Raw genomic sequence first — 18,819 nt, forward strand, 5'->3', positions numbered from 1 at the left:
TATTAGTGGGGTCTGGGGGAGCGCTGTGATTTTGTTCACAAACTATATATTTCTAAATAAAAGTAGGACCGCCTCTTCTTCTCAAAGGGCTTAGGTGGGAAGGGCAGTAAATGTGTTCGCCGCCTCACCCTACCTAATCGGCCAAAAGGAGAACGACATAATATAAAGATCGGTTAAAATATCGAACACAAGTTTTTATTATAGGCCTATAAATATTTAATTGATTCTGTTAACAAGCTGTGATTTCTACAAATTAATTGGACCGCCCCCACTCGAAAGTTTATGGGGGGGGGGGGCAGGATTGATGCCATCGCCACCTCCCCATCCCACCTAATCAGCCAACATACTAGAGGGGGGGGCGATATAATCTAACAATATGTCGAAATATAAATAATTAGTATATTTTATTAACATAATTAACAAATTCGTATACAATTTGTGTGATTTCTTTACTAAAATTGTAAGAAGGAAGCATCATGAAAAGAGGCAGCTCAAAAATTTCATGTGGATGGCTGACAGGAATATTGAGACATCGGCCCTCGATGTATAAAAAAAAAGGACTACCGTCCAAACCAGCGTGAACATGAGCATTCCTATTTTTTTAATACAGTAGATCAGATTTGTACGTTTTTACAAAGCTTATATCAACTCACTCTTGTCTTTCTGTAAAAAAGTTTCAACATGTTTTATCTACCACTTCCAATTTCGGATAAAGTTGAAACTTTGCACAGTTATTCACTGTAGCTGACAAAACACGAATCCAAAGATAAACCAATTAGTTAATTCATTATAGGTAATTTTATTATATTTTGTTTGATATTGAAATAAGGGAAATAAATGCTACTTAATTAAAGATTAGTACTAATTAATTTATTTTGTTTTATATAGCAGAAAGGGAGCTTAACCCAAGGCTGCCATCTTGAGATAAATGGTGACATTAATTAGCGGTTCTTTTCCTTAGATAAGCTTTGTTTTTGTTTTTTAATTATTCTTTTTTTTTTTGCTTGTTTCTCTAAGTTGAGCTTTTTCCTGTTTGTCAAATTTGTTTTTTAATGTCTCAAAGTAAAAAGTAAATTCATAAGTGTTGTTGTCGTCGTTGTAATTAGATTTCTTGGATATTTTGATGATCGTCAAATTTACTGGATTTACAGACTGTAGATTAAATTTGTGTCTCTGTGTGTGTGTGTTATGCATGTGTGTGTGTTCGAGGAAAACAAAGAACCAGGGAGGAGTGAATTACACTCTGTTGACATCTTTCTATACATAAAGATAAAAGCACATTTATGGACCAGATTTGTACAAGTGCTCCTTCTTCCCTAGTACCACAAGAGAATGAAAAGGGTTGCCTGAATCAGCCAGGAAAACCAATTAAAATGCATGACTAGATGAACACATGGCACGTGTAGGACGAAGTCTCTTCTCATTTGAAGAAACGTCTGTAATTTATAAGATAAGATAATCCTACCAATAGCTATTTAATATACTTGTTTTTAACTTCAACTTAATTATACCAAAAGTGAGGGCAATTATTTGTTAAATAACTAGTTTTTCAGAGTTAGTCACACACGAATACAAATCAACTAATCACTTTTACCATATTTTATTTCGTTTCGATAAATAGTGATATAGATTAAAACACATTTCTTTTCTTTTTTTTAAAGATTAATTTCATATTCTCTACTTATGGTTATAAATCAATTTAAAGTAAATCAACAAAATAACACATGTGCCTTCTAGATTTATATCCCCTTTTCGTAATCCATATGAAGTAGGAACATTACACTTTAAAAAAAAATCTGATCGGAATCCACATGCAATTTCATGACGCTACTATCACAATGTGATGCATATGTGCAATAATTTCTGTGTACAATAGATTAGATTGGGTTCAATTCATTTAAATAAGGCTCAAGCCTTGTAGGAAACATCAAACACCAAGACATGGAAGTACATGTACATTCTTTTTTTGTCTTTGTTCCAATGTTTATTTAACACTTTAATTTGTTCATTTTTTTACTTGCTTCAATAACACTATGTATATATCTGTATATTGTTTTGCATTTTTATACGTAGACTTTAAGTATACTGAGACCTAGCTATTAGGCGCGTCTTTTGAAATAACCCTGACACCTGCTGGCTTAACAACTTCTGCTCATTCATTCACATTATCCATACGCATAGAAAAGTAAAGTCCTTGTGGACTATAGGGCAGATGATGTAAAGGTCATCTGCTTCTGTAGCCTACGGTTAACGAGGGTGTCATGTGACCAGCACAACGACCAACCGCCTTTACTTTTCCTCAACTCATGTCAGGTACCCATTATAGCTGGGTGGACTCAAGAGGCGCTAGAAGATCCCGAAATTAAAAAAAAACACAGTCTTCTCCAGGATTTGTACCCCGAACCCTGGTTCGGAAGCCAAGCGTTTTACCGCTCAGCCACCGCGACTCATCCATATACACAATGTCCTAAAACTATCATTTCATTACATTTGTAATACTAAACTAAACAATAGTGGCCTAACTAGCTAATTAGTGACCACAAATCGTCTTACAATTATGATCACAATTCAGGATGGCTAATAAGATCATTAGTGATGTGACACACGCACACACACACACATAAAACGACTATCCATGCGAATGACATCAATGACAAGTGACAAACATTGCATTCAATCAATAAATTGATTGTTTGGCTTAGCGATTTTCACAATGCCTTATGCCACGGCGAATAATTTTCACGCTTTCTAAAGAAAACGATCTGAACGACTGCCAGGGACAAAGTTATGATCACAGCCAAGGAGAGAGGTGTAGTCTGCACGCCGGCTGACCTGGCTGTGGAAGAAAAAACAAAGCAAGCAAAATATAAAAAATCCTAAAAAAAAAAATTAATAAATAAAAACTTATTTAAAGGGGAAGAACTCCGTGCTTAAAGCTATATCTACCAACAAGCAAAATATAAAAATCCTAAAAAAAAAAATTAATAAATAAAAACTTATTTAAAGGGGAAGAACTCCGTGCTTAAAGCTATATCTACCAACAAGCAAAATATAAAAAATCCTAAAAAAAAAAATTAATAAATAAAAACTTATTTAAAGGGGAAGAACTCCGTGCTTAAAGCTATATCTACCAATAATGTACAAGTTATTTCCCTTGTTCGATATCAAACAAAATAAATTCATTACTAATAATTACTTGAATAATAGCGTATTTTTTATCGATTCATATTTTGTTAGGTGCAATAAATAATTGTTTAAAGTATCAACCTGATCGAAGAATGCGTGAGGGAGAAATAGCTTTAAAAATTATTTAAGGGGGACTAAACCCAACACATTTAGCCCTATCTGTGAGAACTGAAGTATTAGTTTCCCTTGTTGCTATTAAACAAAATAATGAATTACCAGTAATTAATTGTGTAATAGGTTACTTTCTTTCTTTTTTTTTATTGATTCATGCCTTGGCTATGTCAATGAATAGATGTATGAAGTTTGAAACATGCCTTTTTACCTGCCTGGATGGACCACTTCGGGGGCCGATTTTTGAGTTTGTATTTCCACACAAACAGTCTTTGTAACCTTGTTTTTGATTAGCATTGTAGTTATTATTATTATTATGCTAAAAAACAATTAATATTTATTTTCTGGTACTGCCAGGTTCGAGCTTCTTTAGAGCGAAAAAAAAATTCATTGAATTCATTGTAGTCCACTGAGAAATTTTCTGGTGATGAGGCAGGTCTGCCCTCTGACAGCAACGAGAATCTTCTTAGAGATGTTAAGATCCTTAAAGGTATCTTTGAGGGCAGTCATCATTATCCCCTAGTTGATATAGCAACATGGTATAATGTTATTTTAGACAACTTCCATAACAGTCTCCAAGTTTATGTTCCCATATTTTCTTTGTTTTTTTCCATTTTAGTTTGCCTAATATTATGGGATAGTGGTACGGCGATGTCACTGTGATATTATTATTATGAATGTTTTAATGGAACTAGTATTCTATTCTGGCACTGCCAGGGTCTAGATTTGTTTATAGAGAAACTAAAGTCTTTGTAGCCTCTTTAAGAGTATCATCTGAGGAATTTTTTGGGTGATAAGTATAGCCATGAGGAGGTTGAGTGGTAAACCATTTTAACTTCAAATTTCCGAGATTGGATGTCTGAGAAAAAACGTGTACACATTTTTTACCAGACAGACAGACAGACAGAGTGAGTTGATATAAACTTTGTAATAAAAGATCACAACATAAAACATACCAGCAGCTACGACATAATCTGAAATAAGAGTAGAAATGGAAATACAAGATTATACATTTAATAAGATTATGAAAAAACTATATAATAGTAATAGGCCTCAAGATTAAATCTTACATCTATGTTAAAGTTTCCCTATCAGACCTTGCCATCTATAGATGATGTAAAGGTCATTTGTTTTTTTGTGGCCCACGGCTAACGAGGGTGTCATGTGGCCAGCACAATGACCAGTGTCCTTTACTTTCCCCAACTAAAGTTATGTACTCATTAGAGCTGGGCGCCCAAAGATCCAGAAATTTAAAAAAATGATGTAAATTTCGTCTGATTTGTGGCCCAAGGTTAACGAGGGTGTCATGTGGCCAACGGTCTTTACTTTCCCAACTAATGTCAGGTACCCATTAGAGTTCGGCGCCCAAAGATCCCAGTCTTCACCAGGATTCGAACCCTGGAGACCCCGTTTGAAATCCAAGCGATTTACCGCTCAGCCACAGCTCTTCCTCTACATCCGCTTTAACGAGGGTTATTCGAGTTCTTGGGGGGGGGGGGTGATATTTGTGAAAGTAAACGTTTTACCACGCTTCAAATAGATCGTGTAGCTGGCGACACTCTGGACAGCTGTCCTGTTCTCTGCGCTGTGCACCTCACAGCTGAATGTCCACCCGTGCTGTTCACGATGCAGCGCAAACGCCAAGGTTGTCTTGTAGAAACTGAGTTCGCATCCCGTTTCGTCGTAGGATCGGACAGCAGGGGAATCTGTGATGTTGAAAGACCTCTCGTCCAAGGGCTCGCTTTGCATTGTCCACCTGCCCTGAAGTTCAGCTGGGCCCTGGTCATTATGAACGTTGAGGGGGGTGGGGGTGGGGGTGTGTAATAAAGAGCAGCATCAATGCAAGTGTTAATAATAAGAAGTAGACATATATGTTCATTGTAACAAGAACAAGGAACGACAAGCGTGTTCCGACCTTGAGCCTATTATATTTATCTTATGTTATGTTATGTTATGTTATGTTATGTTATCTTATCTTATCTAGTCTTGTCTTGTCTTGTCTTATCTTATCTTATCTTATTATATATTACAGACGTTACTTTAAAAAAAAGATGATTACGTCCTGCGTGTCATGCATCTAGTCATGCATATTAACCAAATGACTCAAATTCTGCCAAGTCACTGGTTTTTCTTGCTGGCTCAGGCAATTCATTCGATGCCTTAATAGCACTAGGGAAGAAGGAGCGTTTGTACAAATTTGTCCTAGCATATGGAACGAGGAATGTGCCTTTTATCTGTGTGTCTTCCTGAGTATTTTATTAGATTCTGTTTTTGCATTTGAAGATTATAGTTCAGTTTTTGCTTTTATTTTTTTTTTCTCTCACGGATAAAACTGTTGCTGGTGATCGTTGACCTGTAGCCCCAAACCGCTCGTGGGCGTAGCCGGGTGAGTGGGGTTCACCCCCCCCCCCCTTCCGAAATAAAATTCCACCTCCCCAAGGGGAATTACATTTTAGGTAAGATTTGTTTGTTTTCGTTTTTTTAAAGGATATTGCAAATATTTTGACTGTTATGTAATAAACCTATTACTATTTTTGTCTGCCACAAGAGAGATCTTTAGTCATTGTACTGTAGATGTGTCAAAAAGATAGATCTTCTCATTCTGATGACAGATTATGTGCTACTCTACAACAATACATAAATCTTGGAGCCCATGTCACCAACATGGTCCTATGAATTGACATAAGAACGCACATCGAGGAGCGAAACTCTGTATTTTAGGACCGGCCACGTCTTTCATCCCGCTCTTTTTATGGTCATTGGTTTCCATCTATTCCAAGAAAGCATACTTGCTGCAAGAGCTTGTTGCTATGGAGATGGTTACAGAGAACTAAAAAATAAACCTAGCTTCATTATGCTACGTGACAATACAAATAACAAATCTTACTTGTAACATCTTGTATACAAAAAGATCTTACTTCCAACATCTTGTAAAAAAAGATCTTACTTCGAACATTTTGTATACAAAAAGATCCTACTTTGAACATCTTGTATACAAAAATATCTTACTTCCAACATCTTGTATACAAAAAGATCTTACTTCCAACATCTTGTATACACAAAGATCTTACTTCGAACATTTTGTATACAAAAAGATCTTACTTCCAACATCTTGTATACACAAAGATCTTACTTCGAACATTTTGTATACAAAAAGATCTTACTTTCAACATCTTGTATACATAAAGATCTTACTTCGAACATTTTGTATACAAAAAGATCTTACTTCGAACGTGCAAGTCAGAACAACATACTGTCCTTCATCATACGCAGATGCCATCTCTTCAACTTGCTGATCGTCGGGCTCGACCGTGATATCATCTTGGTAAAGATGTTCTGGAATATTTGTGTAAAATTAATGTTTGATCGATTGGTAGAAAAGAGAAGAACTACAGTAACAACATACACTGCATCCATGTGGATGTTTTGAAAAAAACAAAGTTTACCCGGAGAAGTGATACGTGTAATGTTGGAAAATTCATACTCGGTCTCGCAGTGGAAAAGAACTCCGCATCTGTAGAAGCCAGAGTCGTCACAGCCAACGTCGTTGATGAGGACTTTTATGTAACGAGACGTTTGTTCAGGGGCGATATCAGATTGTTCTGGGGGTTTAAAGAAGATGTTCCAATCTCGGCCTTTAGGGATAAACTGTTAGGGAGAGAGAGAACAGAATCTTATCTTGCATTTCTTATTTCAGATAGTAAGAAGAAAAGAGCATGAGGATAGTTTACGTCAGCGATTCTCATTTTTTTTTGCCAGTGACACCAACGTTTGCGCCCTCCCTGGCTAGCTAGAGGGGCCTTAGAGAGCACTGAAAGCTCCCCTTTCGGGTTTATTGAGACGCCTCTGGCGAAAACAGCATGAAAAGTATTAGTTAGAGGTTAAAAAGTAAAAGAGGCTGAAATAGAAACTTAAATTTTTAAGGTTGTTGATAAAGCCACACAGCTTGAGAATCGCTGGTTCAATTGTTATAGTTGTCCCTTTGTTAAATACTATTTTTAATGACAGATAAATAATTGTAATTCATTGATTGGCTTTTGTTTATAAATATTTTAAAAGACTTTTTTTTCTGATGCTTTGTTTGTCTCGTAAAAAAAAAAAAAGAACAGCTTCCCCTTAGGGCCCTAGCAAACTATAGGGCAGATGATGCAAAGGTCATCTGTTTGGTATTTTTATGAACGGAGAAGTACCAAAGAAAAGGAAGAGGGGCAGACAAGCGATGAGTAGGAAAGACAACCTCAAGGAAGGGACGATACTGCCAACGGAAGAGTTTCTCAACCTGAGCAAAGATAAACATCAGTGCAGAGAGAGAAATTCATGTGTTGTGATTAACGTGTTGGACTCAGACCGCTCTAAAGTCTTTTTAGATCGCATTCCCAAGGCCTGAAAGTGAAATTCTACTAAAAAATTGACTATCTGTAGATTTGAGGTGGTGACTTATCTCAGTCGCCTCACTGCTACTTACTTGCTTCGTCCTAAAGAGCGTGGCATTGTCTGGAAATACCTCCGCCAGATCCTGGTACTCTTTTTCGACTGTAAACTTTCTCTGTATTTTGAGCCCAACGACGCGAGTACGCTGCTCAAAGAACTCAGGCGTGTGACACAGGACAGAAAACGGAGACCCAATCTTAATCTTGAGGCTATTAGCGGATGGCTTAATCTCATTGAAAAATCTGCTTCTCACTGAAAACAGATAATTAAGGTGACGTCAAATTATAGACCGGGGAGAAAAAAAAATTAAATCTTGTTCATAAACAACCAAAAAAAAACAACAACAAAGGGCTACATTAAATGTTTGTAATAACTTTTATGTAAAACTGCAATTAAAAGTTATACTATTTGTATTGTTTATCAGTTACATTCCTCTATTTTCAGTTAAAACAACATGTCCTAGAAACTACTCAATAAGTACACAGAATTACCAGATATAAACTATGACTACTTCAGGGAAGATGCAAATGCAGATCACTAAATGTCTCTACCGCCAAAGCGAATGCCACCATTAGCTGCATGTGGACGGGAATGGCTCTTTAGACTAGGGCTCTAAAGTCACGTGAAATAGTGTTCCACGTGATGAGACATAGTTTTTCTTTGACTGAAAGATGCCAACACACATGGTAATAGAAAGGAACGTAAGCCAGATGGGTCCAGGATGCATGGTAGATTTCACTGAGCTTGGAAACTATTGCAACAAATACTTTTATCACGTACAGAGACCGGAAACGAAGACTTCCGCAATAAGATCACAAAGGCGATTCGCCCCCATAATTACTCCCGACCACTGTCAGAAAAACGTGACCAAAATCCGTACTGTCATGTCACAAGATTCCCTTTTCTCTATCGCTATTAGAGAATAAAATGGGTAGCCTGAGTCAGCCATGAAAACCAACGCGTTGGCAGAGTTTAAGTCATTGATTAACATACATGACTAGGACTTGATCATCTTCTTTTGTGAAGTAACGTCTGTATTTACCAAGATAAGATATAATTCTCAGGAACTTTGGTACTTTTATGAAGGAAGAGATACCGAAGGAAAGGAAAAGGGGCAGACAAGCGATGAGACGGAAAGACAACATCAAGGAAGGGACGATACTGCCAACGGAGAAGTTTCTCAACCTGAGAAAGGACAAAAAAATCAGTGTAAGGAGTAAAGAGTAACATAGTATTGGTGACAGGGCCGGCCTTAGGTGATTGGATGCCCAAATCAAGGGGAATATGAATGAAAAGCAAAAAAAAAAAAATTGAGACCGAAAAATATGCAATGGATTAAAAGCCCTTCTGTATCAATTTCTATATCAACAAATACGTTACATTCATGTACCCATTAGGCACATACACACCGCACCGCAGACTAGAAATGACGTTTTCGACTGTTCACCAAAAGAAACATAAAATAGATTTCCAACTTATGAAGTCATACAAGTAGATCTAAATATTCATGTATAAACCTTCAACCATAGTAGAAAATTACAGCTAGGCTAGTAGACAGATAGCCATAGAGCTTTGCCATATTTGAGATTTGAACCATGTTTCGCAATTTTTTTCTCAAAAAAAAATTATTTGGGCCCTGAGCGAGGCCCCCACCAAGCAGGGGCCCTGTGTGGCTTCCTAGTTTGCCTATGCCTAAGGCAGGCCCTGCTGTAGACGATTAAGGACCGAGCTATTTGTTCGCTTTGGAATCATTTCATACTAATTCTGGTTGTCTATATATTGTCCTGCTGCTAAAAGTATACAATGTGCTAGTAGTCAAGAATTTGTGTTGTAAAATAGGTGTGAACATACAGCGTGAACATTAGAAAAAAAGAAGAAATATATCTTGATATTTGCATACAACATTTTATTCTTAATGCTGCTAGGTTAAATCTCACTATTCCAGTCCGTCACAGACGGTTCGGATCGAATCAACTCATCGCCATTGATCACAAAAGTGCATCGATAATTTCCAGCGTCGCTGACCCTGGCTTCGTTGAAATAAATGACGATCATTATCGTGTCCTTGATATCCGACTTCCAATTTTCTTCCAGATCTACGCCTATGAAGATTACTTCCGTTCTACGCCCAGGGGTAAGGAACTGTGAGAGAATGGACAGAAGAAGAAACAAAACAAGCAAAATATAAAACATTCCTTAAAAAAAAAAAAAAAAACAAAGCTTATCTAAGGGAAAGAACTCTCTTACAACTATTTCTATCAATAATGTAGTAGTTATTTCCTTCATTCGAAATCAAATAATTAATTACCAATAATTTTTATACTCATTCATGTTTTGTTAGGTAAAATAAATAATTGTTTAAAGTATCAATTTGAATTCAAACTGCATGAGGGAGAAATAGCATTAATTTAATGGGACTAATCCCTAATAATTTAACCATACTGAATACTGGAAGAATAATCTCCCTTGCCGGTACCATTCAAAATAATAGTAATTACTTAGTAATCAATTGACTAATTGGTTAATGTTTTATATTGATTGTATTGTCAACGCCAATGGAAAATTTTGCAAAGTTTCAATTTGATCTGAGAATGGGTGAAATAACGTGTACACACTTTTTACAGATAGACCGACAGAGAGTGTTGATATAAGCTTTGTAAAAATTTATCAAAAAGATTACACAAGTAAAATATTTGTAAAAAAAACTTTACAAAAAGCGTAGATTAGGTGAAATTGAATCAGTATTTTTTACGTATTAATGTATTTTCAACCATTACTTTCTATAGATCGATGGGCATCTTACATGTTGCCTAATATTCTCTGTGTAAGCAACAATGTGTGGGCATGACATTTAGGGCAACCTTTTGAAATCTTGCAACGAGTGCTTTATTAAAACTGACCATATATTCTCATCACTTTAAAGATAGGCCTATATTTTCCCCTTCGCATGAACTGGGGGGTACGCGTAGCCCACTTTGGGAAACACTGGCCTAGTGCTTCAAGACTCTTTTCAAGTCAACGCTTAGGAAAATTACAAACAGATTTTTAGATTTAATATACCATTTGTTCATGTCATATATTGTACATTGTGATGTAGACATGTCTTATATACTATATTTTTTTTTTGCGGTTGTTTTCTATTAATGTAATAGGTCTATATGCATTGTTTTATTACTGTTTTATAATAATAGACGTATCGCAAATGGAAAGAGGGTGTCAATAACATGTAAAGAAATGTTGATTATTAATATATTATGAAGTATACATATTTTACGTTTTTTAAAGCTTATATAATCTCTCTCTGTCTTTGTCTGTCTGGGTGGAATCTCGTAGATGAGATTTCTCCAATTCTAGGATCAAGTTGAAACTTCGCGAAATTAATCATTGTCGCTGACAACGCAGGAATCAATAAAAAACGTATTTACGTAAGTTTATTTTTTTTTTCTCTCACGTTTGATCTCCTCTGTGCAGCGTCCTTTTCAAACGGTTGAAATTTGGCCAAAACTTTGAATTCCTTTTCCGACAACGGTTGATGTTCCACAATGAGACCCGTGACGTTTCCGACGGACAAGCCCCTTGGAAATTTAGTGACGTCACACTGCACGTAGAAAGGATCCCACTTATTGAAGCTTGGCGTGCTGACAATCGTGGGCAGAGCTGTTGGAAATGACACAGAAAAAAAAAAAATTCTTTCTCGAAGATCAGGGATGGGAAAATGTCTTTTAAAGGCAGGGCCAAAAAAAAAAAAAAAAAAAAAAAATTCCAATTATTTTTTTTTCTAAATGTAGCTATTGAATAACACAAGTAAAATACAATAAAATAATGCTTTAACTCTGGTGGTGGTGTGGATAGGGGGGTAGTAGTAGTGTGTGTGTGTATCAGTGTGACGGTATGTATTTGTCTGTCTTTCTATCTATCTAGCTACACTACTTACGAATCTATCTATCCATCTACACCTACCTACGTACCTATCTAAAATCTACCTTCTTATCTATCTATCTATCTATCTATCTATCTATCTATCTATCTATCTATCTATCTATCTATATATATATATATATATATATATATATATCTAATCTATCTATCTATTTATCTATCTATCTATCTATCTATTTATCTATCTATCTATCTATCTATCTATCTATCTATCTATCTATCTATCTATCTATCTATGTAAGACTATCTATGATTATCTTACTTTGTGGCCTGAGAAACACTGAGTCTGAGTAGTGAGGCTGATAGAGAATGTCGTAATAGAAACACCGGTACCATCCGGCATCCCTGTAGCTGGCCTCTCTAACGTTGATAATAATTTTGGTGGTGTCTCTAGGGGCTTTCCTGCCTTTTTCATCAGCTCCCAAGTACTGGATGTCCCACTGAGATGGTCCTGGTTTATTCTATGTAAAAATATAATAAATGTTATGTTATTCGTGGCTTGTAAGATGATATATATATATATATATATATATATATATATATATATATATATATATATATATATATATCATATAGTATGTATATACGTATGTATGTATGTATGTATGTATGTATGTATGTATGTATGTATGTATGTATGTATGTATGTATGTGTGTGTGTGTTTGTGTGTTTGTATGTATTTGTGTGTCCAAATTATCTGTGCCTTCCGAACCCGGGTTCTGGTGAAGACTGTGATTTTTTATTTCGCGATCTTTGGGCGCCTCTGAGTCCACCCAGATCTAATAACACCCTATTCTTAACGGGCTTCATCCAGTGTTTCCCAAAACGTTTTCCTTAACGTAACACTTCGCACATACTGAGTATTTGGAGGAACACTTCGCACATACTGAGTATTTGGAGGAACACTTCGCACATACTGAGTATTTGGAGGAACATTTCGCACATACTGAGTATTTGGAGGAACATTTCGCACATACTGAGTATTTGGAGGAACACTTCGCACATACTGAGTATTTGGAGGAACACTTCGCACATACTGAGTATTTGGAGGAACACTTCGCACATACTGAGTATTTAGAGGAACACTTCGCACATACTGAGTATTTAGAAGAACACTTATTTTATTTTTACCAAGCTTATATCAACTCACTCGATCTGTTTGTCACTTTGGTTAAAAGTTTAAACACGAAATTTTAGAAATTATTGTTTTAGTGAAAACACAGGAATAAAAAAAAATAGCCAATTAGTTAATTAAATATCAGTAATTAATTATGAATGATTTTTTTTGCTTGTTATCTTGAACAAGGGAAACAATTTTAGTTAACCTAGGTGGTGGTAAAAGCTAAACTAGTTCTCTTTATAGATCGTCGCTTTAAAGTAAGTTTGAAACTAGCAATAAATAATTATACAATCTTCTTCTGTTCATACACACCTCACCACCAGAGTGGTTAGAATGTCGGCTTGAGGAGGCTTGAGTCATGAGATTAAATTCAGGTCGTTCCTTTTTTTTTTTTAATGCTTTTAAAATTTATGGTAAAACTCGCCTAGATATCCATTTCTTTCTCCCTCCTCCCATCCCCTTACCTTTATCCCAACTGGTTTAGTTATCATATTGAGAGAGCTAAACGCACGAAATAGCGCTAAACAAAAGAATTAATGATACAAGTTACACTTTGTATAAGATTTTTTTAAATGTTTTTTTTTTGTTTTTGTTTATGTTTTGCTTAAGAGAAGTTAATTGATTTGAGGCCTACCAGTTAGCTGTTCCAGTAGCATGTGCAACAGGAGGTTTCTACAGTTTGTGTGCTTAGCGCTTAGTATTAAATGTTAAGACTAAGACTAAGACTGTTATATTGATCCTTATGGAAATGTGTTGTAATTACAAGGACTCTTTTTTCATATAAAGACAACACAACAGAAACTTACACATAAATACAACCGACACAACATAAAGAGTTCATCCAGCTACTACACACGGGCATCTTATTACTTTTCATGTTTCCTGATTAAAGAGTGGCGTTGATATAGTCTGACCGAGTGAGGTAAAAACGGGTTTTTGTACCGCTCTGTTCTTGACTTGATTGACAGAAGTTGCCCACTTCGCGACGACCTGACGTGGTTCTGATAGAGCGGGTGGCCGCTGTCTTCCAATATTTTTCCGATTTTTCTTAGACATTTATGTTTAAAAAGTGTTAGGGGCTTCCGCGGTGTCTAATACAGATAAACCTAACGGAGGTAACACTCAACGAAATCCTATAACACCGACGCTGATACTGAACAAGAGATTCAAAAATGATGAAGGGAACAGTCGAATGTCAGCTAACTCTCTACGTTCATAACAAGCTTCCTATCTCTATGACGTTCTGGAAATAAGTCTGTTTACATCGGCTGATATTTCGCTCTACCTAAAACCCTGGCCTTGTTTTTACTAGTCACGTCATTGTCTCTAAGTCAAATCTTCCCCTTTTTCCGAAACAAATACTTAATTCTTAATCGTGCCATAGCATAAATAAGGGAGGTAAATATGGCCGGCAAAGTAAAAGAAATGTCATGCCTCTTTAAATAAACTTACAATTTTCTTTTTACGAGTTGGGTGTGAGGGGATATATCTGACGATTGACTTGTAGTTATCGCTGCCCAGGGTCTTCCTCTCCACAGCCATGGAATAAATGTCGGGGAAAATTGTGAAATCCTTTTTGTTGAACTTCGTAATGTCGCATTCAATGCTGAAGCTATCGCCTTCACCTACTTTCCGTTTGTTGACAATGGAGTAGATAGCTGTGTGGGAAACATAACACAAATATAGTCGGTATATCTATCTATCTATCTATCTATCTATCTATCTATCTATCTATCTATCTATCTATCTATCTATCTATCTATCTATCTGTTTGTCTGTCTGTCCGTCCGTCCGTCCGTCCATCCATCTATCTATCTATCTATCTGTCTGTCTGTTTGTCTGTCTGACTGTCTATTTAAGTCTAAAACTGAAGAATGGATAGAGCCAATTGAAAAGAAAACGTAATAGACGTGGCTGCTTAGCTGTGCGCTCTGGACTACCCTAACGCTGGACTACCCTTACGCTGGACTAACCTAACGCTGGACTACCCTTACGCTTGACCCCAGCTCGAACCACGCCATCAGTTATTCAAACGTTCCTGAAAGAGATTCGAACTAGGACGTAATACTCTTCATTGGCGTAGCTACCTCTAAAACGTACAGTTCAAATTTCCTAAATAAAATAGATACAGTTTTTACCAAGCTTAAACTAGCTCATCTCTGTCTGGTCAAAATCATTTACACGTTTATTTTCTCACGCTTCCCATTCGCATTTCAAGCTGAAAGTTTGCACAATTATTCTGAGTCAATTACAAGACACGAATCCATCAAAACATTAAACAATTAATTAATCAATTAGTTATAAATAATTAGCTTTGTTTGATATGGCAAATGTAATAAGCCTAGCAATAATGAGACATATGTCGGACCTTGAGCGGTGCTCTACCTCCGGAATCGCGAATGGGACTCATGTCGACATGCAAGACAGCAAGACAGCATTGCTTTCAAGTCTCAAGACCATTAGAATAACGTACGTAATTGTGTACAATTATTGTTGATGCAAAAAAACAATGATGGAAGGATTTTTCAAACAGCATTTTTTTGTTTATTTAGTTGTTTGTCCTGGCCCTCACGTGTAGCTTAGATATTGAGTCCGGCGGAACTGTTTTCACTAACAGGAGTAGGGGCAAAGGCGAGTAACTGGCGCCTAAACCAGTAAGCTTTGGGCAGGAGGGTCTCGTTAGCCATGGCCGGCTACCCACCTAAAAGAAGGAAAACTCTGAATTCAAACCTTTGTTGCCTTGCAGCTATACCCAATCATGGGAAAGGCTTCGGGAGTCAACCCTAAGGAAAAATCATGAGCTGGCGACCCTAAGGCAGTTTGCAGCACCTAGTGCTACACCCTGGCAGAACCTGCGACGCCGCTGAACCCAAACAGTATCGGTACAGCCGTACCTTTGTATTCATCAGCTGCGTGGAGAGGAGGGAACTGACGTGTGGGCGACATCGTTTCGACCGCAGCTAATGCCAAGGCTTTCATCTCATTTCCATGAGATGATCCACAGACGCTCCACGCCCGAAGGAGGCCATAGAGAGATAGAGTTGTTTGTCTATGAAGTGAACGGACGTATTGTGGTACTTACGAAGTACTTCTGTGGTACTAGTTGTCTCTGCACTCGTTGAGTGCGTAGCGTGAGTGACCATCACAGTTGTTGGAGGCAGAGTCGTGACTTTTGTCGTCTTGATATTTACATTCTCACCAATGGAGGAGTTAGCTCCTGCGACAGTAATGCTATCGACAGTTACGCTCCCTGGCACCACAGTGTTATTGTCCTCCGCTAAGGCCAGATCTGCTGAATTAGGTCAAGGAATTGTTAAAGTAGTAATATCAAAGACCAAACAAAAAAAAAAACAGAAAAAAAAAGTTGAAATTAGATAATCTCTATTAAACAATGTTAAGGAGTATTTTGAAAATTAGCTTTATTTTTTTAAAGGTAAGTTATGTCTGTTTAAATTAAATTTTGTCAAATAAAGTTTTGCTCATTTCATGTGCTAGAGAAATCCAGGAACCTTCAAGGGCTGCAATGCCACTGGAATGGATGGATGGATGTCAACACGATGGTGCCCCGCCTCATTTTAGTATGCCAGCACGACAACGGCTTGGTCAACAAAGGTCGTAGAGGGCCAAAGGCATGGCTACACTCCAGACCGATATTGGACTTTTGGCTTTGAAGCTTTATCAAAGATCGAGTTTATGTACTTCATACAAATTATGCAACGCTCAACGAACTCGATTTCCTATGAATCAATAAACATCAATCAAGAAGTCGTTCGCAAAAAGTTTTTCAAGCATCAGGAAACGATGTAATCTTTGGTTGGAGCAAGATGGTGAACATTGTGAATAGTTGCTATGAAATTGCTTATTACTTACCGTTATTTGTTGTTACTGTGTCTCGTGTTTAGCTGTGCATTAAAGTAACTCAATACATTTAATTGGTTCTTAATGTGTCTTTCTGTTTAGTTGTGCATTAAAGTAACTCAGTAGGCCTACGTTTAGTTCGTTCTTACAGTGTCTTTCTTTTTAGTTGTGTATTAAAATAACTCAATACATTAAGTTGGTTTTTACTGTGTCTTGTGCTTTGTTGTGCATGAAAGTATCTCAATTCATTTGGTTGGTCATTACTGTGTCTTTATCTATCTATCTATCTATCTAAGAATTTATGCACATTAAAGTAACTCAGTAGGCCTACGTTTAGTTGGTTCTTACTGAGTCTTTCTGTTTAGTTGTGCATTAAAGTAACTTAATACATTTAGTTGGTTCTTACTGTGTCTTTCTGTTTAGTTGTGCATTAAAGTAACTCAATACATTTAGTTGGTTCTTACTGTGTCTTGTGTTTTGTTGTGCATTAAAGTAACTATATACATGTCATTATTTTTATATATTTTTAAAGTTATTATCTCAATAGACACTTTTTCAAAATTGTATTTACATTGTTTACTCAAATAATATGCATTTATGTAGCTTTTTCACTTCTGTTTTGACTATGTAAAGGGGTCTCCGGGTCAAAAATGTTTGAGAACCTCTGGTCTAGAGGTTATTTTGCTTTGTACTGCGTTGCTGCTAGAAGGAGTGGACGTTTCCGGGGTCACTAATTCGTGCCTCGGTCCGGGAGGTCTCTTATTTTCATCCTATTTAATTCACCATTTTTCAATCATTAATTGTGGTCCCTAGCGCTGCCTTTATATGTCCCATTATAATTATAGATTATTAAGCGAAACAAGGATTCCGTAAATGGGGGTTGCTTATACATACCAAGCGTGATAAGCAATGCAAGTGTCACTAAGCACAGGCGACTCATCTTTATAGGAGAGCTGTACTTCGCAAAAGTTAGATCTTTGATTTACTTCTCACTGAGAAAAACAAAAGAAACAACATAAATGATGATCCACGAGATAGATACAAAATTTCTAAGTCAGACTAACTTGACTAAGGCTTAATTAATGATAATCTAAATCGTAAATAGATCTAGTTTCTAGATCTAGTCTAAAGACTTTTAGATGCAAAACAAAACAATGCAATGACATGTTTTACTTACTAACAGAAAAAAAAAACGTAGACTCCTGTTTGAATATCAATAAGAATTCTACAATTAGATCTAGATCTAGAATAATCTAGATATAGTCTACATGTAGTCAATGTAGATCTACTAGATCTAGATCTAATAATTATAATTGGTGTGATTAAAAACTCGCTACTGGACCGGATCTAGAAACCCCAATCTATAAATGAAGCATTTCTTTTACAACAAAACTATAAGTTTAAATATATTTCTATTACTGTTAGTTCAAACCTAAACGACAGAAAACTAGATCTAGATCTAGACTCTGTCAGAATCTTGATGGTACCAACGCTCCGTTTCTTGTGAACTTCTTGCGTATTGATTTCTTCGTTCATTAGTGCGGATATAAACATAAGTTTGTTCTAAAAAACAGAAATATTTATTCGACGTGAAAATTTAGACACGCTTTTGTATGAGCACATCACATAAAATGTGTGATTTTCGTTAGAGATTACTTAGACTAGGTCTCTTGAAACTCAAGGTGAATTTGCCAATGTGCAATCCTTCTACCTAAAAGGGTCCCAAGCAAATCGTTTTAATTATTGACACTGCCGAGAACAGGCGTAGACGGTGTAAAGAGAATCTAAATCGACCACCGTAAAAAAATGGTTATGTCTGCGCTGTGTGTGACAAAGTATGTAGGTCGTCGCTGGGGCTGCGTAACCACAGGAAGTACTGCATTCCTCGGACTTGGAAGACACGCCTTATTAATGAACGTTTCCACATAGGCGTAACGTTGAGGATTACAAGCGATACAATAACTTATTTTATATTCCTTTGTCACGCAGAATTGGCCTGGAGATGGATGTCCTCATATTCCGATGTCACGCAGAATTGGCCTGGGGATGGATGTCCTCACATTCCAATGTCACACAGAATTGGCCTGGGGATGGATGTCCTCACATTCCGATGTCACGCAGAATTGGCCTGGGGATGGATGTCCTCACATTCCAATGTCACGCAGAATTGGCC

The 18,819-nt window shown here is 36.7% G+C and overlaps 1 protein-coding gene across 6 annotated transcripts; it reads right to left on the bottom strand.

Moving 5' to 3' along the window:
* Positions 1-1,584: 1,584 nt before the first annotated feature.
* Positions 1,585-18,189, bottom strand: LOC106076631 (uncharacterized). Of its 6 annotated transcripts, none has more exons than XM_056017447.1 (13): positions 18,079-18,189; positions 17,541-17,638; positions 15,871-16,077; positions 14,241-14,446; positions 11,930-12,128; positions 11,180-11,385; positions 9,666-9,870; positions 7,763-7,980; positions 6,744-6,945; positions 6,524-6,633; positions 4,824-5,076; positions 4,254-4,271; positions 1,585-2,836 (listed from the first exon to the last, which is right to left on the bottom strand). In XM_056017447.1, the coding sequence occupies exons 2-13, from the start codon at positions 17,584-17,586 to the stop codon at positions 2,709-2,711; spliced, it is 1,998 nt and encodes a 665-aa protein (XP_055873422.1). In that variant the 5' UTR covers positions 17,587-17,638; positions 18,079-18,189; the 3' UTR covers positions 1,585-2,708. The 6 variants fall into 6 exon arrangements, with proteins under 6 accessions (XP_055873422.1, XP_055873419.1, XP_055873421.1 ...); XM_056017444.1 differs by having other exon boundaries at positions 15,871-16,080; XM_056017446.1 differs by having other exon boundaries at positions 18,066-18,161.
* Positions 18,190-18,819: the final 630 nt, after the last annotated feature.

The sequence above is a fragment of the Biomphalaria glabrata genome, chromosome 18 (assembly GCF_947242115.1).
Source record: "Biomphalaria glabrata chromosome 18, xgBioGlab47.1, whole genome shotgun sequence".
NCBI classification, from domain to species: domain Eukaryota; kingdom Metazoa; phylum Mollusca; class Gastropoda; family Planorbidae; genus Biomphalaria; species Biomphalaria glabrata.